The 25646-nt window shown below is 48.2% G+C and overlaps 1 protein-coding gene across 8 annotated transcripts in view; it reads left to right on the forward strand.

Annotated features, from left to right (window-relative positions):
* Positions 1-25646, forward strand: part of PPP2R5C (protein phosphatase 2 regulatory subunit B'gamma) — a 123637-nt gene that overhangs the window by 78532 nt on the left and 19459 nt on the right. For all 8 annotated transcript variants that reach the window (XM_038545745.1, XM_038545748.1, XM_038545747.1 and 5 more), the window contains 6 exons: positions 10969-11079; positions 12096-12188; positions 12275-12405; positions 17510-17569; positions 19721-19829; positions 21172-21225. In XM_038545745.1, coding sequence (XP_038401673.1) covers positions 10969-11079; positions 12096-12188; positions 12275-12405; positions 17510-17569; positions 19721-19829; positions 21172-21225 — 558 coding nt within the window. The remainder of the gene's footprint in view (positions 1-10968; positions 11080-12095; positions 12189-12274; positions 12406-17509; positions 17570-19720; positions 19830-21171; positions 21226-25646) is intronic.

Here is a 25646-nt window from a genome sequence, read left to right on the forward strand (position 1 = left end):
ACCTTGTTTGTTGTCAGGGACAAAGTTTGAGTTTGGGAGCAAAAATCTGGATTTTGGAAAGTTCGTGCCCACCCGTGCAGGTGTCAGCTTCCCGGGGCTGCAGGCTCTCCAGCTGAGGCCAGTGGAGACTGGAACCAGCGGGGGAAATGAGTCCCCACTGGGAGATCTACATAATCCAGGGGACCAGTGCTCTCCAGATGCCAGTAAATAATGTTCTGTAATCATTCGTGGGCCAGAGAGCCATTCAAAGTGCAAGACACACTATTGGATCTTGACGTAGAGACCCCTCGTTGATGAGGAAAGCACCATTTGTCAGGTTAGGGTGTAGTACCATGCAGGTCCTCAGTTACCTCAAAGGACTATTGATTACTCCTCCCTTTTCAACTACAAACTGTAAGAGAGCTTCTCTATTTCTTTCTACATTTCAACCAAACCAACATTCAGAATGTAGAAGCAGACATGGGAATCCAGCTGTCTTCTATTTAGCCAGATAGTAAAGAGATTAGCAAAAACGTAAAAAACGCCACTCTTCTCCCTAAATACTTATTCGTTTTGGGAAATGCAGTTGATCTCTGAACAGCACAGGTTTGAACCAGGAAACTCCAGTTATACATGGATTTTTTTTTTTTTAACAAATATATTACTGCACCATAAATGTATTTTCTCTTCCCTAAGATTTTCTTAGCATTTTCTTTTCTCTAGATTGCCTTTTTTTTTTTTAAGGTTTTATTTATTTATTCATGAGAGACACAGAAAGAGAGCAAGAGAGGCAGAGACACAGGCAGAAGGAGAAGCAGGCTGCCCGCGGGGAGCCCGATGTGGGATCAGGCCTCCAGGATCACGCCCTGAGCCAAAGGCAGACGCTCAACCACTGAGCCACCCAGGCGTCCCTAGATTGCCTTTTTGTAAGAATACAGCATGTACTACATATAGCATACAAAATATGTGTTGTTCAATCTTTATGTTATTGATAAGGCTTCCAGTGAACAATAGGCTCTTAGTAGTAAAGTTTTTTTGGGGCAGAGTCAGAAGTTATGTGCAATGGGTTGACATCTCCAACCCATGCATTGTTCAGGGGTCACCTGTATTCTGTGTCATATGAGATTTTATGAAAGAACTAACATTAATTGTCACAAAAAATGATTTTTCATAAATGTATATTTATATTGAGACAGTGGGCTTGTTATTTTTTAATGGGTTCATGGTGGGTTTTTTTTTTTTCTCATTTAATTTCTCATACAGTCTATCTACATCAACAGAAAGACTTATACACAAAAGTTCTTTGGGGTCCTTAGTAATTTTTAGGACTTTAAAGAGTTCCTGACTTTAAAGAGTTTGAGAACCACTCTTGCAGAAGGGCACTGCTCAAAGGCCACAGTGTGAGCACCACCAGCTGCTTGTTAGAAATGCCGCTTCTCGGGACGCCTGGGTGGCTCAGTGGTTGAGCATCTGCCTTCAGCTCAGGGCATGATCCGGGTCCTGGGATCAAGTGCCACATCGGGCTCCTCTAGGCTGTAAATCCCAGGAGAGAAAGACTGATTTTTGTCCCCCCATTTCTTCCTCTGAGTTTGGCTGGTGGTGTTCATAAGCTCAGTCGACATTCATTCGGTACGGAGCTTTCTACATAGACAAAAACATCAGAACTGGTCTTAGGTCTTAGTGGTGATGCAGAGAAGGAATTGGTTAGATTGGTAGCGGGATGGGCCAAGAGGCTCAAGGTGCTTTGCATCAAGTGGCCCACTCTAGAACAGTCCACACCTGCAGTTCTGGGTGATGACTGTGGATGAGACACTGTACCCCTTACTCACCTAGGAGACCACGTGTATTCCAGAGGAGTCTAGTACAAGCTGTGAAGAGCAGCACTTTTGGATGGTGTGGCTATGCAGATTTTTCCATTTTACTAGATTTTTGTAATTTTTGCAGCTTTTAATAATGATCATGTACATTTGTCATCATCAAAAACTAATAAATAGGTTTTCTTTACACCACCACGCCTTGTCTATGCAGTGAACAGCAGTGCTGTCCTTCCCAGACGCACGCTGGGAAAACAAGTCCATCTCATCATTTTCACCTGTACTGCTTGAAAATGACCAGATAGTACCTCACAAGTTTGTTCTTTTATGCTTAGGGCTCAAGTCCACATTTTCTACTAAGGGCAAAGTAGTGTTTCATGGATCCTTGGGAGAGGTGTGCCATCCACAGCCCCGGAGTAATTGTCCTGTCCTCACTTTAAGGTTGACATTGGATGCTCTCCTTCATCTGTGTTTACATCTGATGTTCACAGTGTGTCCTGGAAAGCACCACTTGCTGTGAGGGTGGAGATGTTTTGGAAATAGGAGAGGAAAGCATGTTTTGAATAAAGAAGATAGTGTATTAGCCAGTAAAGTCTCAAACGGTGTACAGATTTCTTTCAAGTGAGGATCTAAATCATGCATTCCCCTTTTGTGCTTCGGGGTTTTTTGTTTGTAGCCAAAGTCACAGACACATGGGTTAGAGAGGCGCTGACCTCAGCAATGAGCTAGAAGAAGATTAAAACATATGGTACTGGGCAGCCTGGGTGGCTCAGCGGTTTAGTGCCGCCTTCAGCCCAGGGCATGATCCTGGAGACCCAGGATCAAATCCCACGTCGGGCTCCCTGCATGGAGCCTGCTTCTCCCGCTGCCTTTGTCTCTGCCTCTCCCCCCCCCCCACGCCCATCTCTCATGAATAAATAAATAAAATCTTAAAAAAAAAAAACAAATCTTCAAGAGATGGCTTACTGATATTTAAAGTAGAAAAATCATTCTCTGGATTTCAAAAAGTACCATTTTTTTTAAAGATTTTATTTATTTATTCATGAGAGACAGAGAGGCAGAGAGGTATAGACAGAGGGAACCTGATGTGGGACTAGATCCCTGAACCCAGGATCACGGCTACAGCCGAAGGCAGACACTCAACCACTGAGCTCCCCAGGCGTCCCTGGAGATTTGTTCATATTACTTTGGGAGAATTTCCCTTTGTTTTGTTTGATGTTTTTAAGTTATAAAAGAAACACACGTTTGTTTTCTAATTGAAATAAATATAAAAGTGTATGAAATTAGAGTTCATTTCACTCCTTTCTCCACCCCTCCCCAATTCTGCCTAAACCCATCCCCACTTCCAGCCAACCAACTTATATGTATTATTTTTTCAAAAGGCTTCTAAGAATTTTGAGGCAGGGTGACGAATAAATTCATTATTTTGCTTTTGTGATGGTTTCACAGGTATATGCATATCATAAATGTATCATAAATGCTTTAAACATGTACATTTTTTAAAGATTTTATTTATTTACTTGGAAAGAGAGAGAGCATGAGAGAGGACAGAGGGAGAAGCAGACTCCCCGCTGAGTAGGGAGCCTGATGAGTGACTCCATCCCAAGACCCTGAGATCATGACCTGAGCTGAAGGCAGACACAACCAACTGAGTCACCCAGGTGCCCCTAAACACTTTAAATACAATAGTTGTAGGGATCCCTGGGTGGCGCAGCGGTTTAGCACCTGCCTTTGGCCCGGGGCGCGGTCCTGGAGACCCGGGATCGAATCCCACATCGGGCCCGGTGCATGGAGCCTGCTTCTCCCTCTGCCTGTGTCTCTGCCTCTCTCTCTCTCTCTCTCTGTGTGTGACTATCATAAAAAAAATAAAATAAAAATTAAAAAAAAAAATACAATAGTTGTATGTCAGTTACACCTCAGTAAAGCTGGGGTTTTTAGGCTCCTAAGTAGAAGGCTGTGTGTTTAGATTTAGGAGCACTGAGGAGAAATCACTGAGACATGGAGGGCGTTGTGAACCAAGCTTTGGGAACTTGCGGCCCAGAAGCACCCTTTCATAGCATGTTTTAAAATTAATTCTTAATTTACGTACAGCAAAGTTCACTCTTCTTAGTAAACAGTTATCTGAGATTTGACAAATACTTATAACCCATGTAGTCACCCGCACAGTCAAAATAGGGAACAGTTCATTACCCTCCAAAAAAACTACACTTGCTACCACTTTGTAGTCAAGGCTTCTCCTCTGCCTGCCCCCCCGCCCCCACCCCCCCCACCTCCCCACCCCCGTTTGTCCCTGGCCACCACTGATCTATCCACAGCTCTACCATTTTGTCTTTTCCAGAGCATCATGTAGGTGGGCTCACATGGTAGGTAGCCTTTTGGGTCCAGCTTCCTTCATTCTGCATAATGGGCTTGGGATCCGCCCCAGAGGCTTGTTCTTGGGGACTACCCAGTAGTGCCTCACGACATTGATGTACCACAGCTTACCCATTCCCCAGTGGAGAGGCATCTGGATTATTTCCCATTTGGGGCCATGAAACAACTAAATATTCATATGCAAGTTTGGGACACAGGTTTTCATTTAACCCAGGTAAACATGCAGAACTATTGGGTCACTGTCATATGTTTAACTTTCTAAACTGTTTGCCAAAACCACTGTGCTGTTTTTGCACCCCTGCCATCAGGGTGTGAGAATTGAGGTCGCCCTGCACCTTTGTCAGCATTTGGGATCGTCAGTCCTTTTGCCTCATTTTGGCTTTTTTTTCTTTTAAAGATTTTATTTTGGGGGGCACTTGGGTAGCCCCACCAGGTGAGCATCCAACTCCTGGTTTTGGCTCAGGTCATGAGATTAAGCCCTGCTTCAGACTCTGAGCTGAGTGTGGAGTCTGCTTAACACTCTTTCCCGGGATCCCTGGGTGGCGCAGCAGTTTAGCGCCTGCCTTTGGCCTAGGGCGCGATCCTGGGGACCCAGGATCGAATCCCACGTCGGGCTCCTGGTGCATGGAGCCTGCTTCTCCCTCTGCCTATGTCTCTGCCTCTCTCTCTCTCTCTCTCTGTGACTATCACAAATAAATAAAAATTTTTAAAAAAAAGACTCTTTCCCTCTCCCTCTGCCCTTCTCACCTCTTTCTCTGTCTCTCAAGTAAATAAATAAATCTTTAAAAAAAAAAGATTTTATTTTTAACTAATCCATATACCCAGCATGAGGCTCGAACCCGGAACCCTGGCATCAAGAATCTCATGTTCCACCAACTGAGCCAGCCAGGCATCCCTCTCATTTTGGTTTTGATTTGCATTTCCCTAATGACTAAAGATGCCGAGCACTTTTTTTCTTGTGCTTATTTGTCATTTGTAAGTCTTCCTTGGTGACGTGTCTATTCAAATTATTTGCCCATTTTTTAATTGGGTTTTCTGTTTTCTTATTATTGAGCTTGAGACTTCTTTACATGTTCTATATACAAACCTTTGCCAGTGATATGATTTGCAAATATTTTATCTCAGTCTACAGCTTGTATTTTTATTTTGATGGTGTCTTTCGCAGAGTTTTAGTTCAGATGAAGTCTAATTTATGATTTGTTTTTGTGGACCATGCTTTTTCTGGTGTCATATTTGAGAAGTCTTTGCCTAACCCGAACTCCTACTAAAGATTTTTCCTCTAAAAGTTTTATGGCTTTATAGTTTTACATTTCATATTTAGGTCTGTGATTCATTTTGGCTGAGGTTCATTGTTTGGCATATGGATGTCTAAGTATTCCATTCGTTGAAAAGACTAACCATTCTTTCAAGCGCTTTTGCACCTTTGTCAAAAGTCAGTTGACCATACTTGTGAGTCTATTTCTGGACTCCATTCTGTTCCACTGATTACGATCTGCTCACTGATACCATATGGTCTTCATTACCATCACTTCACAGTATATTCTGAGGTCAGGTAGTATGAATGCTTCAATCTTTTTCTTTCTCAAAGTAGTTTGGCTCTCTAGTTATTGTACCTTTCCATTTAAGTTTTAGAATCAGTTGTCACCTACAAAATATTCTTCAGAGGTTTTGATTGGAATTGCATTACTGTGTAGATTCAGGCAGAGCTGATACCTTAGCAGCATTGAACTTTTCAGTCCATGAACATAGTATGTCTCCATTTTTGCATTCCTTGTTTTGTGCCTTTCGGCGTATGGATCCTACATGTATTTTTTTTTAGACTCATAAACATTTCATCTTTCATGCTGTTGTAATTAGGGCTGTTTATTTTCTAATTGTCTCTTTTTTCTTGCAGTTCTGTCCAGTTTTACATCATCTTATTCAGTGCATAGATATTAGTATTTATTAGTTGGTTCCTCTGTCATTATGGAGTGACCCTCTTCATCCCTGTTCATGTTACTTGCTCCAAAAACTACTTTGTCAGATGTTCATATAGACACTCCAGCTCTCTCTTGACTAATGCAATCCTGATAGGGTTTTTTTTTTTTTTTTCCCTTGCTTTTACTTTTGACCAGTTTGTATCCTTATATTTACAGGGGGCTTGTTGCAGATAGCATGGAGTTGAGTGTCACTTTTCTATTCATTCTGAGAGTTTCTGCTTCTTGATTATAAGAGTGTGCAGACCACCGACTTTCAGTGTGAAGGCTGTCCTGCTGTCCGTGTGCCTTCCCCAGGGTGACACCTGGGCTCTATCAGGAAAGCAGATCTGAACTAACCTCACAAATGAATAAAGGCCCAGGGTTTCTCTTATGATTGCCACAGGGATTTTTATTATTTGCCTAAATTTTATATTACGTTCTTCAAGTTCATCAAAAATCCAGTTAGAATTACGTTTAAGAGTGTATTCAGTGTGCAGATTGCTTTGTGGAGAAGTTATCTTTATAATAGGATGTCTCCCCCCACTGGGGCACAAAGTTTCCTCTGTTCACTCATGTAAGCTAGCGTGCCCTTTATTAGGGTTTTTGTGTTCCCCCACTGGGGCCTTGTAACTGAGCAGTGGGCCCTCAGTCACTTCTGGGACTGTGTCCCTGGGCTCCTCCCATTAATCGTGTTCCCTAATTACATTGCTGTTTGTTTTGTATATATATTTTTGGATTCTGTACCATAGCCCAACTGCAATGGTCTACTATTGTCTCTGTTGGTTTTTCCAGATACGCTGTAACATTTACAAACAAATATGGTTTTCTGTTAAAAAAAAAAAAGTAATAATGTTGATGGACTCCCTCCCCACTTCCCCCACCCCTGCCAGCCCCAAAGTGTTATCTCTTGTGACTCTGAGAACTTAGTGTTTCTGTCTGTGGGAGGAAGAGCCTCTGGAGGAACTGAGATTTGGCCCTTGGTGGACTCACCTTTATAAATCCTGTTCGTGTGAATAACACAGAATATATCAAGTAGTGGAATAACCTTTGTGATTTAGAGGAAGAACTGAATGACCAACCTTCCCTGACTCATTGTCTCTGAAATTAGACTATCAGTGTTCTTTTGTGTGGTGTCCCTTCATATCCTAAACCTTTCTATGTTCTGCCATAGTGCAGTTCCCTCATGGCGTGAATGTCTTATTACTTCCCCGCTCTGGACGTGAATGTCACAGACACAGAAAGGCTTCATGATACTGCTGAATTGCAGGAATTTCCCACAAGGTTGCTTGCTTCTCAAGCCGGTGTGGTTTGCATCTAATTCAGTAAATTTAGCACTCCGGAGAGGAGCATCTGCGCGGCTGATTTTAAGTACTGAAAGTAGGAGTGTGGAGCAAGCTGTGAAAGCAGGTGCTTCCTAATATTACAGAGTCCGTCCACGCCCCGCACGGCCGTGTGCATCACGTACGTGCACACCCGTGTGCATGGTAACCACACAGGCCCAAAGCAGGGAGAAGATTCACCCTCTTTCTCCAAGGCGTGGGCAGGTTTTTTTGTTGCACAGTTCCTGCTTCTGGGGAGGAAGAGTGCCGGGAGCCTGTCCCCACCCAGCCCTGCCGCCCTGGCCACGTAGCCTGATCCTGGCCGTGTCCACACCGCAGGGTGCGCAGAGCTCAGCATGTGTGAGCTGAGAGGGTATAATGGGTCCATTTGATCCATCCGACCTATGGTACAAACAAAGTTCCCTCGGTTTCTGTGGCCCGAGGATGACAATGACCACCTTCCGTGGTGCTTGTGGCCGCACAGCTTGGCAGCCCCTCCTGACAGTGCTCAGCTGGCCTGACTCTGAAGCTCTTGCGCTCAGAATTACTGCAACCCAAAAATAATTTGAGATGGCATGCCATTTGCCTTCTGCTCTCTTTTCCAAATGTTAGTTTTATACAGTTATTTCCAGAGACGAGCATTGAATCAATGCAATGTACTGTGGTAGGAAAGGTGAGTAGAAGCTCCAGCGTGAGATTATTTTGTCATGTGAAAGGGATGACTTCGTATCAATCCGAGGTGGCTAAGAGAAGACTTCCTGGGTCTGAGGGGTCCTTCAAGGATGCTGAAAAGAGGTTTATTGCCTTAAAAGCAAGGCGGTCCAGCTCCCCTGCAGACTCCCAACTCGGGAGCTGCTGGGATTTGGTGCCCATGCAGGCACTGGGGACGGGCCGTAGGTGACCCCACACTGCGGTCTGGGCTCCAGCTTGAAGCTGGGACAGTAGCTTCACTACTGGTCGACTCTAACCAGTTTACTAAGAATCTTAACTAAGCAGATGTGTCAGAGTTCAGTCAGAGAAATGACCAGTAAGAGAAACAGAGACAGCCTGAGAGATGATTTCCAGGAACTCCCTGGGGCAGGAGCTGAGGCTGCCCCCACAGGGGGATTTTCTTCCTCCTTGGGGGAGAAACCACAGTTCTGCTCTTCTGACTTTCCAGCTGAGTGGATGAGGCCACCCACGTCCTCCGGGTACTCTCCTGTGCCTAAAGCCAGCCGATGGCAGATGCTGACCACGGCTACAAATACCTTCCCGAGTGATGCTCAGATGAGTGCTCGATAACGGGGCGCTCCTGGGCAAGCCATGACCCCTAAGACCTTGCTTCCCTGCCCCTGCGTAGTCTCCGTGGGGACGGCTGCCCCACCTGGTGTAACGCGTCAATCCCCGAGGGCTGCCTGGCCAGTGAGGGACCTGCCGGGGGGCAGCCGCCACCTGCATGCATGCTTCCTTCCCGGGTGGGCCTCAGTCTCTGGGAGAGGCAGGCGTAGCATGCGTCCCCCTGGCTGTCTTCAAGGCACCCCCCGTCTCTGGGTGACTGTCTTGACGCCCCCAGCCATTTGGCTTTGAGGGAAAGGGTAGAAAACCCAGCGCAGGAAGGCCACACGCCCACGCGGGCCCCAGGCTCCATCTGACTCCACTCCGCACTTCCCTAGCCCCGGAGGGAGGGCTGAGCGCCCGGGGTGACGGGGCGGCCTGCTGCCCCTCACCCGCCTGTGGCCTTTCCTTGGCGAGGGAGCTCCTGCTGTCTCCTTGTTCTCTTCCGTGGGCTTTGGGATCAGAGTGTCAGGAGAGCCCCTGCTGCCCCGTCCCCCGGGGGCCAGTGACAGGACGTGCCTCCCGTACCTCGTAGCACCTGTCACCTCCATCGCTTAGTCACCTGTCACTTGGGAGGCCTCTTCCAGGACCCTGTTCATAGCTTCCAGACCTTGTTTCTTTCTATGTATGTTTTTGGAGTATTATTCTTGGTTTTACAAAAGGATTTTTTTTTTTTTACTTGTTTCTGGATTTCCTACCTTTTTTTTTTTCCGGTACCTTCCATTCCTTTTTTTTTTTTTTTTTTTTAAGATTTTATTTATTCATGAGAGACGCACAGAGAGAGGCAGAGACACAGGCAGAGGGAGAAGCAGGCTCCATGCAGGGAGCCTGACGTGGGACTCGATCCTGGGTCTCCAGGATCACACCCTGGGCTGAAGGCAGGCGCTAAACCACTGAGCCATGCAGGGATCCCTGGTACCCTCCATTCCTGTTCTGATTCCTTGCATCTACTCCTCCTCTTGGACAGCACAGACCACAGATGTTTGAGGCTCGGGGCTTTCATAGCTGATGCTGTAAAATGGGAGCATTTTCCTTCCCGGAACATGATGTTAGGGGGCTCGGAGTTCACCGTCAGTAACAGCCAAGACCAGAAGAAACAACGGATGACCTTGAGATTTAGCTCAGTCTCTACGAGACTGGTCACCTGAGCAGCAGGTTTGCCCTGGACTGTCCCCAGCTACCTCCCACTCGTTGTCATGGAGCTGGGTCTTACCTTGCCTGGCAGGTGTTTGGATTTTGTGCTTTGGGGGGTGAGGGGGCGGAGGCCTTGCTTTGATTATCTGTGAGAGCCAGTCAGCAGAGCCCAGGGCTGTAACCCACATACAGCAGGTACAGAGCTTCCGTAAGGTAGCTATCACATTTAAACTTACTACAAAAGAAGAATAAGTTATAAATGGATGATAAACAAAAACTAAACATTTATATCACAAATTTATCAGTATATGTTATGCTTTATTTAGAATTTAACCACGTAAGAAAAAAAAATTAACCATGTGGACATTAAAGTATACCTGTGCTCCAGAGAATTCTAGGTTTTATGTAGAAACACCTATAAAACACTGACTTTTATTAAGTTGGAAATAAACAGAGCGTGGAGTGGGAGAAGGTGGTGAAGGACAATATAAAAGAAAGGCAGGTAGCAAGTTGTACGAGGAGGTCATTCACATTCTCAAGAAATCTCTTCCAAAGTCATTTCCTTGTGAGTCCAGAGAGACTAAGGCCATGAGCGTCCCGCCCTGGGCACACGGCCGGCTGCCCTCTGATGGTTCTCTCGGTGCTGAATGCAGGCACTTCTGGGGCAGGAGACCAGTTCTTTAATCTCTGCTGCTTCCTGCTCAAGCCCATCCTTTTCTTCCCAGCACTACACCCGCCTCCTTGCTCTGCGCTTACTGGGCACAGTGAACTCACCGCTGCCCCCCCAGCACTGGTTGGTGCTGGTTGTCCATGAATCTGGCAGCTCAGAGTCGAGCAGGAGTGTCGGTAGCCATCTGTCCCACAAGCCAGGTTTCCTGTTGCAGCTTTGACCCACTCTCGTTGGGGATCCACACTGCTTCTGAATCTTCAGAATAAGGACGAGCCAGATAACCACTGGGAGCAGCTGTCGTTAGAATTTAAATGATTTCTGTAAATGGTCTTTTTTTTTTTTTTTTCAATGTTTTCTGTAAATATCTTGAATGTCCTGGTTATAATTCAAGAATATGTGGATTTTAGTTTGCAGTTAACATGTTTCGAACGTTACCACCTTCCTCCAATCCTACGGGAGCAGAATTTGACCCCGAGGAAGACGAGCCCACGTTAGAAGCAGCCTGGCCTCATCTACAGGTACTGAACTCTGGGAGTGCCCCAGCAACAGGGGCGTGAGTTAAGTGTGTGCATTCTCAGGGTTTTTTTCTCTAAAGCGAGTGAACTGGCCCTAGGGCCTCACTCCAGCTGATTGCAAGTGGACCGCTGACCTTGCAAACCTGTGCAGATAAGAAAGGTATTTTAGCAGAAGTGAGAACAATGAATGGGTTTTTTTGTCTATTTGGAATTGTCAATATGTTTGTAATGAAAGTGACCCTTTGTTGATAGCCATCAGATCGAGGCCTTTTGCAGATAGATGCTTCCCTAGTTTTCAGCACTTAGATTTAACACACCCAAAGGCTCACCTGCTGACTCACCTTTTTCTGACACATTCGTAAAGTAGAAATTGCTCATAGATCAGGCTGGATGCCTGAGAAGACACTGAGCTCAGCATGAGCAGAGTGTGCACAAGCCACGCACCACCTTGGGGCCTGGGTCGTCCACAGGAGGGGAGACAGAGAGGTGAAAGCTGGGAACGAGCTAGATGGGGATCCAATTACAAAGGGGGGGCTGTCTTGGGGACAGAACATCCCCCAAGGCATGTGGGATTGCCGTGTAACCGTGACAGCATATAGCCCACTCATGAAGAGGAGGAGCATCCCAGCCCCGGGTGACTGTCTGCGACCCGCTCACCGAGCAGTCCCAGCTTCCTGTCCCCCAGGCCCTGACAGGACACGTGCTCATGGTGGGCTGCAGATCCCGCCCCTCACTGTCGTCTCCCAGCCACGTCAGTTAGGTGCCAGTGACCCCAGCCATGGGTACCATTTCGTTTAAATGCCAGTTAAGGGCATAGTCCGTGGTTCTGAGCTAAATAAAACAATTACCGTCATCAATTATAATTAAATTAAGCCATGGTATTTGGTATTAATTCTGTAGATAAGCAGCTTTTTTTTTTTAAGGCTAATATTTTCAGAGATTCAACTCGTGGTGTACCTTTAGTCTCCATCTAATAAAATACCATATTATTTGACTCATTGTTTTTTTTTTCCTCCTAGCTTGTTTATGAATTTTTCTTAAGATTTTTAGAGTCTCCAGATTTCCAACCTAATATAGCGAAGAAATATATTGATCAGAAGTTTGTATTGCAGGTAAGGTACAAATTAGCTGAAGCTACAAAAGTCCTAATCTGCAGAGCAGGAATACTGATCCACTAAGTGTCTTTTTCTTCTTGAAGCTTTTAGAGCTCTTTGACAGTGAAGATCCTCGGGAGAGAGATTTTCTTAAAACTACCCTTCACAGAATCTATGGAAAATTCTTAGGCTTAAGAGCTTACATCAGAAAACAGATAAATAATATATTTTATAGGTAAGTCAGCGTGTGGGTGACATTTCTCTCTTTGCATGATGATGATCGCGATCTTACTCAGTGCCCCCTACCCCATCATTCAGTCCCTCTTTGCTCGCTCCCCTCCCTCACCAACCCAGCACCTCTGCACACGTCCTTCCTCTGTTTCCATTTTCACCCAGCTGTCCCGTTACCCTGGGTGTGGGGCCATCCAGAACCTGTCCAAAGCCAGCTGTCACTCCTTTCACCTGCGGGTTACTTCATCCTCCCCAATAGCATCTCAGAGAGAAGGCAGGAGTGGGGAGCAAAGTGGGGACCCTTAGAAATGCTCACAGGCTGGAGAACCACACTAGAGGTCTGGAAACCCTGGCGTCCCAGGCCTGCAGGACCGCAGAGACTGGTCCGTCTGGGGAGCTGGGTGCAGAAGTTGCCCTGTCTGGGTTTCTGTGGAAGAGGGCACAGCCCCATGGCTCGTGAGAGGATGTTCTGTGGCATTCCAAGTGCAATATTCACCTTAAGCCCGCGCCCCCGCCCCCCGGTCCTGGCCACCGCCTCTCATTGATTCTTAAGATCTGAACACCCTTCCACCCACCCGCTGACATCTGCACGGTTCTGCTGCTGTCTGAGTCACCCGGGGTGACTGGCCATGCTTGGATGGATGAGCCCCACCCCTGGGCGCTGCCGTGTGTGGGTGTGTGGGTCTGGGCAGGCCTTCTCACTTGAGTCTCTGCTCATCTCCAGGCTCCTTACCCACTAGTGCCTCCCAGAACATTCTTTCCAGCTGCCCTTCTCCACATCCTCGCAGGCTTCTAGACACACCCCCTCCCCAGAAAGCCTCCCTGGCTTGGCAGGCAGGTCTCCCTCTGGGGCAGGCATTGTGCTAGCGGCCTTATCACACTTCCAGTGACCGCTTTGCACCTGACCTGTGGTGGCACCAAAAGAATGTTGATGAATGAAAGACTTAATGTTTCTTATCTGTCCCTGGAAAGTTTGCTATGAGCAGTTTATTCCAAGAATTTGGGCTTGCCTGGGTCATCTTGCCCTTGAAGGCCCTGATTCCAGGATGGCTAAGGTAGTGAAAATCCTAGCAGTAACAGGTCCCCTTGTGAGGTAAGAAAGCAGGTGGGTTTCGCCCAGGCTAGCCATAGAGCCGGAGGGAAAGTGACGTGCAGGATCACCAGGAGCACCACAGAGCCCAGGTGGTTCCCTTCTTAGGCATCATGACCCAGCAAGGGAGACAGGGGAGGTGAGACAGATGGAGACACTTGGGTGTGGGAAATAAGATCCCACCACGGAGACCAGCAGCCTCTGGGGATTCTGGAAGCCGTCCCTCTCATCCTCGGCGTCCCCTACCCTGCCCTCCGCAGTCATCGGGGCATCTGCTCCTCTCTCTCATCTTCACACTTGATATGACATCCAGTGTTAGAGCTGCCAGTTCCTTTGAACCTGTTCCAAGTCCCCCACATCCCAGGACTGGGCACCACATATGATCAGAGAAGGACATCCCGTTTCCTGCGTGTTGTGTTCCCTAGTTCATGCTTCTTGGTATCATGATTCCTTTTGAACGAGATCATTACGTGGCAGCGGTATTTATCAAAACATTCTATACATTATTTAAACAGCAAAGAACAGGTACAATTTAAATAGCCTTTTAGGCCTAAAATTAAAGCTCTACATAAAGTGAGGTTTTGTTCGTCAAAATATAGGTTTTGTTCAGATCACAGAATCACAAATCATGAAGAACCTCAATAGAGTAACGAAAATATTTAAATTATTTAAAAGTGATTGCACATAATTTAGTTTGTTCTCACTGAGCGCCCAGTGCTGGAGGGTGGCGCTTTTGTGTTTTAGCGATCTTTTCTCTATCATTCGTGATCTGTGCAATCAAAACCAAACATGTTACGTGGATCTAGTAGTTGATTTGGTCTCCACCTTCCACACCACTCATATCATGCAGAAAGGAGGTAAGGAGAAAAACCATGAGAGAAGTACCCCGCTCATCAACATTCGTGGCATGACCCCATCCGTAAGAAAAGATAACTCCAACCTGTTCGGTCCATCTCATCAATAACGTCAACATAAAGTCCCTGTTTGTGCAATTTCTCCTTCTAATGAGCGCGTTCAAGGTGTGAGTTACACAGAGATCTGCACCGTTGATAACCCAGCCATGGTGAGCTGGAGCCCAGGTGGATGGGGCGGACCAGGGCTTCGGATCTGTCTGCGTAACAGACGGCCCCACCCTGTAGCCGCTGCAGTCAGCAACCACGGATCACTGACCGCAGTTCTGTAATCGGAACTGGACTCTGGGCAGTTCTGCTGCCCCATGTGGTCTGCGGGGGCTGCCCCACGGTGGCTCAGGGCAGGCCCTCAGCCGGTTTCCAGGACCCACCAGGCCTCTGCGAGGCTCAGCCCATCTCTGGCACAGACCCGCTTCTACCGTCTGTGCTGATAAAAGCTGCTCACAGGAAGACAGAGCCACAGGGAGGGAGACAGATTCCACCTCTCCCCGTGAGGCTCGGGGCACATCCCACCAGGAGGAAAGGTATCGATCGTGTCTTTTTTGGAGACTGTCTCCAGACGCAGGTTCTGGCTCCATTTTTAGAGAGTCCCAATCCCTTTTTGCTGGAAGAGTGAGAAACTAGACTATTCTCCATGCGTCTTTATGGCTTTCAACCCATTCTGCACCTTCTTCTCTTTCCTCTTTTGGAAAAAGTAAAGAGAACTACGCCCGTTTTCTCTTTTTTAGATCTGCTTCAAATCAGGTCAAAATAATTAGAAACAAAGAATTTATCATGCCAATTCCGAGGGGCACCTGCACCCCCATCCTCGTAGCAGCAATATCCACAATAGCCAAATTATGGAACGAGCCCAGATGTCCACCGACAGATGAAGGGATAAAGACGATGTGGTGTATAGATACAATGGGATAGTACTCATCCATCAGAAAAATGAAATCTTGCCATTTGCAATGATGTGGGTGGAACTAGAGGGTATGATGCTGAGCAATATAAGTCAGTCTGAGAAAGACAATTATAGGATTTCACTCACACGGAATTTAAGAAACGAAACAGGAGCATAGAGAAAGGAAGGAAAAAAAGATATCAGAGAGGGAGACAAACCATAAGAGACTCATAACTCTAGGAAACAAACAGGGTTGCTGGAGGGGAGGCGGGCGGGAGGATGGAGTAACTGGGTGATGGGCACTAAGGAAGGCACGTGATGTAATGAGCACTGGGGGTTTTATACAACTGATAAATCACTGGATTCTACCCCTGAAACCAATACTACACTCCGTATTAACTAACTTGAATTTAAATTAAAAAAAAAAAAAAAACCCTGTTGAAAAGAAAGAAACTAATCTATCGGTAAGAGTATAGTCCTGCTGATTTAGGAAAACAAAATGGCTTAGAGCTGAAGGCCGTCCTTGTTCGAATGGGAGCACTGGAGCGCCTAGATCCCGAGCGGGGCGGAGGCCCAGAGCCCAGCCCCGAGGTCTGCGGGTGCCCTCCAGGCTGCCGACGCGGGGAGCGGTGACTCAGGTGGCGTGGCTGCACTTTATACAGAGCTATAACTTTGCACATGGAAACTGAGAAAACACGCGATGCACAAGGGAGCCCTCAGGTTGAGTTTCATAAATTAAAGTGTTTCTCAGAGCAAAGGCACCATGGAGGGGTGGGGACTCCTTGGCGCCAGCTTCCCGTCTCCAGGCAGGTGCAGTGTGGAGGGCAGCGGGGAGCCGAGGGGCCCCGTCACCTGCAGTACGACCACACCGCCCGTTCCTCACCACCCGGGTGCCCGGGGCCATCTGGGTGACCCCACCTCACCCTCGTGCATGGCCAGACTCGTCTCTGTGACACGGTGGTTCTCTGTTCCGGTGGTCGCAGCAGACCCGTGTGAGGTGCTGGAGGCCCCCCTGCATGTCTGCCTCACGGCCTGCTCCCCGCTGCGTTTCACAGACCTCTCCAGCCCTGCCCTCCTCCTCCTCCTCCACACCATCCAGACATCTTTCAGACCCTCCGAGGATTCTGCTCATTCGAGAACGTAGAGGTCTTAAGGCCCACCCTTTGGGAATATTTCACATCCTCTAGATTGTTTGACCTCTTCTTTACCTTGAGGTCTCCATTCCATTGTTGCAAACGTGGACAACGAAACTTCAGAGTCAGATTTTTTTTAATCATCACAAACTCTTATTTTTGGCTTAGAGCAGACTCTTAAACTGCTCGTTGTTGGCCGAAAGGCAGAAGCCTTTTTCAGACACCACTGACGTCAGGCAGGCACCCGTGCCTTGGTTGGGGCGGACTTCAGGCGAGCGAGGTGTGGGCAGGAGTGGGCTCCTGGCTTCTGAGGAAATCCTCGGGGTAGGGAGAGACCGCCCTGCTCGGTGTCCCTGTTCCCTCTCATCGTCGCCAGCCTGTCAACACATGTGTTGCAAGCACAGGACAGATGCCAGCCCCAGTCCTAGCACTGGGGACACAGTGACCAAAAGTCCTAGCCCTGTCCTCAGGCTGACCTCGGGCACAGCAGATGCTGCAAGGGCCCCAAGGAGCCCACCAGGCGGGCACAGCAAAGAGGCTTCTCCAAGGACACAAATCGGCTGCTCATATTGGGGATTCTGGGAGGTGGTGCTTGAAGCCACGTGGGGGCCTTGCAGGGTGTCTGTGAGTCAGTAGGCGGGACGGCCCCAGTGGGAAGGAAAGAACTTCTGCCCTTGCACACACTGGGCAAGTGGAGGCTTTAAAATTGAGTAAGGCATCAACTTAGGTTGGCACAGAGCAAAACAGGCCTGAGGGATGGGTCGCGGGATGTACATGTGCTGGGGCAGATGGCAAATCCCTCATCGTCACCTCTGAGCGGCTCAAGTACAGGTGTTCACGGTGCAAACCTTGCAGCCTTTCTCTGGTTGAAACCTTCCAAAATGTTGGGGGGGGGGGAATTTGAGCAGTCCCGTGCACTCTGGCCTCCGGGTCTTCACACCCCCCAACTGTGAGGACTCCTATTACTGAGGATGACCAGGTAGGGGTACCTGTGGCTCCCCCCACCCAAGCACACGGTTTCCTTAGAGGATTTAAGTCTCTCCAGCTCTTCTTTCAGTGTCTAATTCTAAATGGCAAATTGTTTCTTCTAGGTTTATTTATGAAACAGAGCATCACAACGGCATAGCAGAATTACTGGAAATCTTGGGGAGGTGAGTCGTCTCTGTTGCTGGCAGCGAGGGGAGTTGATTCCAGGATGCTCCAGTTCACTGAGTCCGTCAGCCCTCCCCAGAGCGAGGAAAATTGAAACCATTTCCAAAGGAACTAAGATCTCACTTGATGGAAGGGGTTGGTGAGGTCTAGGGTCAAAAGCCATGGATAGGAAACCCTCCTGTGTGCCTGGCTCCACGCGCAGATTCTGTTTCACACACCTCATCCAAGACCGTTACCTTGAGAAGGTTTATGTTGACACCTAGAAGAGTGGATCATTTTTTTTTTTAATTTTTTATTTATTTATGATAGTCACACAGAGAGAGAGGGAGGCAGAGACACAGGCAGAGGGAGAAGCAGGCTCCATGCACCGGGAGCCTAATGTGGGATTCGATCCCGGGTCTCCAGGATCACGCCCTGGGCCAAAGGCAGGCGCCAAACCGCTGCGCCACCCAGGGATCCCAAGAGTGGATCATTTATCCTACATTGGGAGTATTGAGTAAATGCTAATATTTCATGTTGCTTGGATTTTATAAACTTTTCATATCTGTACTTAACAATAATAGACATTTCAAAAATTTCGCCATCTTCATCCAAGTGAAATCTTTGCTTGCTATCATTTTTTTTAAATCAGTGGCCCATGGTTTTTGTTTTTGTTTTTGTTTTTTAAGATTTTATTTATTTATTCATGACAGACACAGAGAGAGAGGCAGAGACACAGGCAGAGGTAGAAGCAGGCTCCATCAGGGAGCCTGACGTGGGACTCGATCCCGGGTCTCCAGGACCATACCCCAGGCTGAAGGCAGCCATTGGGACTGCCCGACCCATGGATTTTATATCAGACTTCCAGCCCTCTATTCCCGGGGTTCCACAGCTAAAAAGCTTGGAAGGCTCTCTCCCAGCACCTTACTTGGGGATTGAGCTGCATTAGCAGCTAAAAGGTTCTGAGGGACCTGCAGAGAGGGCACCTCTGTACATCCCCAAAGCTTTGGGAACACAAGTCTCTCTCAGGCAACATTGTTGTCATCTGGTCAATCCGTGCTCCAGTGGTGAGAAAACTCTCCTTGCTATTTTAGATATAATTTGAAAAAACCATTTGTCCTCGTGGAGAATTCTACGTTGACCAGTTTTGGCACACTCAGCGGGTTTCTCCCGCTCAGTAGAGCGTGGTGAGCGGTCAAGGGCCCTTCCTAGGTGTATGACCTTCCTTAACTACTCTTGGCTGCTGTTTTCCTAGTAAGAGGGGGAGGGATCCACTCACCTCCTAAGAGTCGAGGAGGGTGTGCGACCGTGTGAAGCGTCCGTGCAGCCTGGCATGTCACACAGGCAACTCTGTGCTCCCTGCTGCTAGGATCGATAATTTTATCCTTCCAGAAGAGGTGTTTGACCTTGACGGTCTCCCCCGATGTGAATGAGCAGGCCAGCCCTGGTGCCCACCTCAGACAACCCCTGCCTGCAGCGCTCCTGTGCCCAAGGCCCCTGGATGGTGCGGGTCCATCTAGAAATTGCCTTAACTGCTCTGTAGCTCTAACACGTGTCTGTGCTTGCCTAATAATAAAATCAAATAAATAGAAAGCCCACTCGCCCAACTGATAAACCAGTAGATAAACTACTTGACATTAGAGATAAAGCTTCAGTTTGGAGTCCAGGAATAAGACCCTCTTTCTATGTAGAAGGGAGCAGCTTCCTGGCTGATTCTCACCCAGCTCCCACTTGGACACTTGGACTCTATCCCACCAGCATTAGAATAACAAGCCCGAATCTCTCCAGGGAAGCGTGAATTCCTAAAAATAGGCAAAGGTCAAGGGAAGGTGCCGGGTGTGGACAGCCGTGGAGCAGAGCGGGCACCCCACCTGAGCCTCCCGGCCTCCTCCGCCTGTCTGAAGGAGGCTTTGCCCCCGGGGTCATGCTCTTCTGGGTAATGCCCTGCAAACCCAGAGTTTTAGAATTATCTTACACTTAACAAAGAAAGAAATGACAATGCTTCTTGGAAGGTTTTTAATTTTCTTTTTAATTTCCGCTAATATGCTCCTCTTTTGTGCAACGTACATTTTGCTTACTGATTTTTTTATGCTGGATAAAAAAGGCAAGATTTTTTTTTTTAATCTGGAAGTTGTAAATATTCAAATTTTGAATAAATTCTGTTTTCACAGTATAATTAATGGATTTGCCTTACCACTAAAAGAAGAGCACAAGATTTTCTTACTGAAGGTGTTGCTACCTTTGCACAAAGTGAAATCTCTGAGTGTCTACCATCCACAGGTAAGGGGTGCTCCGCAGGACACATATGTGGGGACGTGCGCTAGCATGGCATCTCCGTGTGAGCATTGGTCTAAGACACAGAATTCCAGCCTGTTACCTGGGAGCACTGTCTTTGTCGTGTCCCGTTGCTGATGTAGGTTCTGGTGCTAATTGAAAGGATACAGGGGTAAAGAAATTCCCTTTTAAGAAGATCAGAAAACTCTCAGGAATGGAGAATTTCAGAATTAGTTCTAAACGCAGAGAAGAGGGTGACTCACTTGATGCCCCGCGTCAAGAGATCTCAGAGGAAGCTTTCTGTCGTGGGATTTAAAATCTGACTCCTTTAGGAAACTGAGTGGGGAAAAATCAGAGAGGAAGACAAACCGTGAGAGACTTCTGACTCTGGGAAACAAAGACCCCGTTGCAGGAGGCGGGGATATTGGATGGGGTGACTGGGTGACAAGCACTAGGAGGGCACTTGATGGGATGAGCACTGGGTGTTAGACTATATGTTGGCAAATTGAATTTAAATAATTTTTTAAAAAACATAAAATCTGGCTCCTTTAAGAAAAAGCCTCTATGTCTGTGACCAATGACATGGTCTAAGAAAAAGGTGTTTTTATTTTTATTTATTTTATTTTTTTAAGTAAACTGTGGGCTTTCTGCAGTTGTGGAAATCTAATGACAGTTACCCTGAAAATTTGGCCAGTGAGTGATTACTACCTGGTCAGGCGGCTGCACGGACTCGGGAGACGTGGCCTCCCCTTCACTCTTGCACTTGTGAGCCCTGCAAGGACGGGTGCTGAGTGTCGGGGACAGGGTGGCCCCCAGCTGCGGTCCAGTCCCCTGCGTGATCGCTGGGAGTCTGAGCAGGTGCAGGCCCGACAGCCAGCGGGCACAGCACGAGTCACAGGAAGTGAATTCTTTATGTGATAATAAGGACGTTGGCTTCCTGGGACGTATTTTACTTTGAGGTGGGTTTTTTTTTTTTTTTTCACCTCCTTTTGCTGTTAACCTGGTGATCGTAGCTTTACACCTAGCCAGATCGTTACCTCAGCTGTTCAGTGGTTTAAGGTGGAACCAGATTTTAATTTGGTTTTTCCCCAGCTGTCAGATTCCTCGTTCATTGTAGTCTCTAAAATAATCGTGAGAGAAATCCCCTTCAAACCCGGGCTGACCTGTCGATGTTAAGCCCAGAGGACCCTTTGCTGATATTTTTAGCTGTTGGACCTGGTCCCTGAGAGTCCCCCTGAGAGCCCCAGCGGAGGCGGAGGGCGCGGGGGCAGCACAGGGCACCAGGAGGCAGAGCAGCGCTGCCGTGTTAAAGCGAAATGCTAATACCTCCTCTCCGTGTACTTTGCAGCTGGCGTACTGTGTAGTGCAGTTTCTAGAAAAGGACAGCACCCTCACTGAACCGGTGAGTACGCGCCCCAGCCGGGGCCTGGCCCTGCTGCCAGCACGCGGCAGGATGTGGCGCGTGGGCGTCCCCAAACGGCAGTGTCACCACAGCTCTGCTGCCCAGTAGTGGTTGAAACCACTTTTTCACCTTAAGTCACACAACTGATAAACACGCCGGTTTCCCTCATGTGTTAGGTGTTTTTCAGAGTGTGGTCACTTGAGTTACACGTTCCTCTACTGCGGGGATGACGTTACGCCGTCAGACTCGGAGTGGCCGCGGCCGCCGGATGGCGTGCCCTTGAGCACTTTCCCTTCTTGGTTTAAGGACACGCAGCTTTCTTGGGTCCTGCCAATTGAGGTGACCTGCGACCTTCCCTCCAGGCTCAAGGCTAGCTGCTTTGTGATCACCGCGTCGCCAGTGCCAGGTTGCTGCCGTCGAGCGTGTAGATTTCCAGATTTCTTGGCGTATCACGTTTATTAGAAGTAAAAAGCTGTTGTGGCCTAGATGAACCAGGTGGAGCGTGCCGGGGGCCAGGTTAAACATTTGAATATACTTTTTTTTTTTTTTCAAATAGCTTTATTCAATTATAATTCACATACCCCACAATTTACCCATTTAAAATGGACAACTCAGTGGCTTTTTGGTATATGACGTTATTTTAATTGTGCTTAAGTACATGTCACATAAAATTTGTCATTTTCAATGTACAGGCGAGTGGCATTAACTACACCCCAGTGCTCCGCAGCTGGCACCACTATTCCCAGAGCTTTGTCACCCCAGACAGTAGGTCTGCACCCACAGACCCCGACTCCCACTTCCCCTCTGCCCACCCCAGGAACGCTCACCTGCTCTGTCTCTGCTGAGTTTGCCTCCTTGGGGCACCGGGCATGGGTGGAAACGTGCAGGATGTCCTCAGAGTTCAGACAGGCCACGCCCGTGTCAGAGCTCCATCCCTGGATGTGGCTGGATAGACTCCCTGGTGTGTGGTTCGCAGGCTCCCGTCAGTGAACGCTCAGGCTGCTTCCACCCCCTGTGAATAGTGCAAATAATGCAGCTGTGAATGTGGGCATGCAGGTGTCTACGCCAATCCCTGCTCTTGGAACTGCTGGATCCGCTGGTGATCCTGTGTTTGGCTTCATGAGGAGCTGCCCCTCTGTCCTCCACAGCAGCTGCACAGGGACCCCGCGTTCTCCACATCCTCGCCAACACCTGGTATTGTCCCTTGGTCTGTTCTAGCCTCCAGTGAGTGTGCACAGGCATCTCTTAGGGGCTTTTTGATTTGCATTTCCCTCATGGCTGAAGATGTTGGGCATCTCTTCATCTCTTCATGGCCTGTTGGCCACCTGTGTGTCTGTGGACAAACATCTTCAGATCCACTGCCCTTTTTTTTTTTTTTAATCAGCTAGGCTGTTTTTTACTGTTGAGTAACAAAGTAAGAAGTCCTGAGTCACTTTCGGTGTTTGAGCCGTTATTTTTTAAGTTACTGTTGGAATAAAAAAGGCAGATGTCATTCCAGCATCTCTCTGTCCCCCTGGCCGCCTTCCACAGCGGTCCCGTGAGGTTATGAGTCTTACAGTGGAAATGCGTGAGGAATCCTTAATGCTCTGTATCTGATCTCTGCTGAGCTCCGTGCATGGACACCCCAAGTCACCCACCCAGGAACCGCCGCATCCCCCAGCACCTGCCCCACTCCCCTCCCCGGGGTCCCCACACACCTCTGCTTCAGCTCTGTCTGAGATTCTGGAAGCTTCACCCCCCAGGAAAGGCACCAAACTTACCAGTCTTGAGTATCAAACATGGAGTGTTTACTCCCGGTAGGTAGGGTTCTCTTTATCCCCCTGACTAAACTGGAGACGCATCTAGGTGGGGAAGGACACCTGAGGTGGCCTCAATGGTCCCGTGGCTCCACACTAACGGGTGAGAAGCGTTACCAGAGACGATAGTGTGGGAACAGATTTGCACACACCCTGCCTTTGCCTACCTCAAAACTAAAAGGGAAAGGAAAACATGGAAGGAGAGAAAACGCATGCACTTTTCTTCATGACTGTCCTCAGTGTGTATTTCTCACACTCCCCAGGCTCCAGACCCCACCAGACGTGGGGCTGCGTTTACCCCAGGCCAGGCCCCCACAGTAGTGCCCTGGTCCCCAGCTGGGTCCGTCACAGCACGAGTCCCAATCCTGTCCCAGCTCACCTCTGTGCCATCTTTCACCTGGGAGTAACGTGAAGGCCCACAGAGGTTTGCAGCAGCGGGAGCCCTTGGCCACACTAATCCGATGGGAGGAGCAAGGCGGCTGCTGGCTTCCACCGGGTCCTTCCATCCTCGATGGGAACCTCTGAGGTGGCATAGGCAGAGAAGCTTCAGGCCCCCGCACACCCAGCCTCCCAAGATCTCCACCCAGATTCGCTTCCTGAATCTCCTGCAGCCCAGACAACAGGCGGGTGCTCTCTTGACCAGCAGGTTTTGTTTTCTGCACATTAAAAATGTTCGGACCCCCGCCTCGGTGAACTCCTTCCTTTGAAATCCCCGTATCACAAAAATACAGAGGCTGGTCTGTCTCCCTTCAGCATTGAAAGCTTGTCGACGATTAGGCGAATGGGGTAAAGTCCTGTGAAGGTGAGTGTCCCCTTGGCAGCGCTAAGGAGGACGTGGCACATGCGTGGCTCTCAGGGTCCTGGACCCAAGGCTCTCCAGAAGCCAGTATGGCCAAGGTCAGGAATGTTTAAAGTACGGTCCATTTAAAAGACCTGCATCCTTCCCGTTTAAGGTCTGCAATTAATATTTTTATTTGTAAACTGCACTTTAGAAAGCTCAGCAGCTTTCTGGGCACATTGAACGTGTACATTATCATATGAAGAATAGGAGCCCATCGGACTGAGGACGGAAGTAAAGTCATGTTCTCTTGTCGTCTGCCTGTTGCTTTAGGATAATCGGCTTTTACTACAGGGCCTGGTGGGAACCCTCTTCTTCCCTGGGGTGACAGGGAGGGGACAGAGCCACTGGCACACATGCTCGGGCCCACCCGCCCTCCCCAGCCCTGGCCAGAGAGTGGCAGCCCATTGAGTCTCCAAAGGACAGCCCGGTGTGTGATGTGCCCAGCAGCAGGCTGCCTCTTTTGCCTAGATTACGTTACCAAACAGACCCTTCTTTTTTTTTTTTTCTTTTTTTTTTTTTAATCTATTTATTCATGAGAGACAGAGAGCGAGAAAGAGAGGCAGAGACACAGGCAGAGGGATAAGCAGGCTCCATGCAGGGAGCCTAATGTGGGACCTGATCCCAGGACTCCAGGATCACGCCCTGGGCCAAAGGCAGGCGCTCAACCGCTGAGCCACCAGGGATCCCCTAGACAGACCCTTCTTTTACAAAACGCTGCTGCACTCTGAAACCGTGGCATCGACCATAAGTCGCTCCAAATAGTGTGAAAAGTAGGTCCAGCGTGTGGCTCCAATTCCAGAAATAAAACCTTTTTCAGAGACGTTAAATAGCTAAACCAGTTGTAGTTTTTGTATCTCACATGTTGATCTATTTTTCCTACTAAAATACCATTTGACAAGGAAGAGTGGATTTGTGACAAGACTGGCATCTGCTGTATTCTTAACAGTGGTCCCCATACCGGGGAATAGTAGGTGCTCATTAAATGTCTGTTCAGTGGTTTTGAGCAAAAAGTAGGACAAAAATCATTAAATGCTCTTTTTTTTAAGAAATTCCCTTTAAAGACCACCATGAAAAAAAAAAAAAGAAAAAAAAAAGAAAGACCATCATGTTGTAAATTTTTATGTCAGACTCCGAAACTAGGAGGCTTGTCTTTTTTATAAATGTTGGAATTTTATAAAGTGTAGTATCATAAAAGGTTATCCAGGAGCCTGAAGGTCAAGAGCATTAAGTAGACTTGTTCTGAATGGATGTTGTTCAAAGGCCGGCCGTGTTTTTAGCCACAATAACGATGGAGCAGTTGGCCCACTGAGCGGTGAGGTGCTGTCTGCAGAGCTGCAGAGGATGGGCCAGTGGAGACCACTTGCCAGCCCGGGAGAACTGGCACTTGGGGTGATTTTCGTGGCAGTCCTGATGCTAGCTAGGGCTGGGACAGTAGTCCCAGAATGGCCCTGGTGGGCTGCAATCATACGTGGGCAAGCGTCCTTTAGGTAGCTAAACTCTAGAAACGTTACTAATCCTTACCAAGTCGAATCTGATACTCCGGGTGGACGCTCTTTACTGATACGGTTGTGGTAGGAAATTTGGAAACTCTAGGAGTGAGATAAAGAAAGGTTGCCCCGCAGAAGCTCTTCTACCTGTCTGATGTGGGCAAGAAACATAACGTCCAATCCCCGCGAATGAGGAAGCCGCCGTCGACCAGCTGAACACGGCTCACGGGGGCGGGCCACGCAGGTGCGCTCTGGCAGGGTCCCAGCTGAGGCCACACTGCCGTGCTCCCGGCGGGC

This window comes from Canis lupus, chromosome 8 (assembly GCF_011100685.1).
Source record: "Canis lupus familiaris isolate Mischka breed German Shepherd chromosome 8, alternate assembly UU_Cfam_GSD_1.0, whole genome shotgun sequence".
Lineage (NCBI taxonomy): Eukaryota > Metazoa > Chordata > Mammalia > Carnivora > Canidae > Canis > Canis lupus.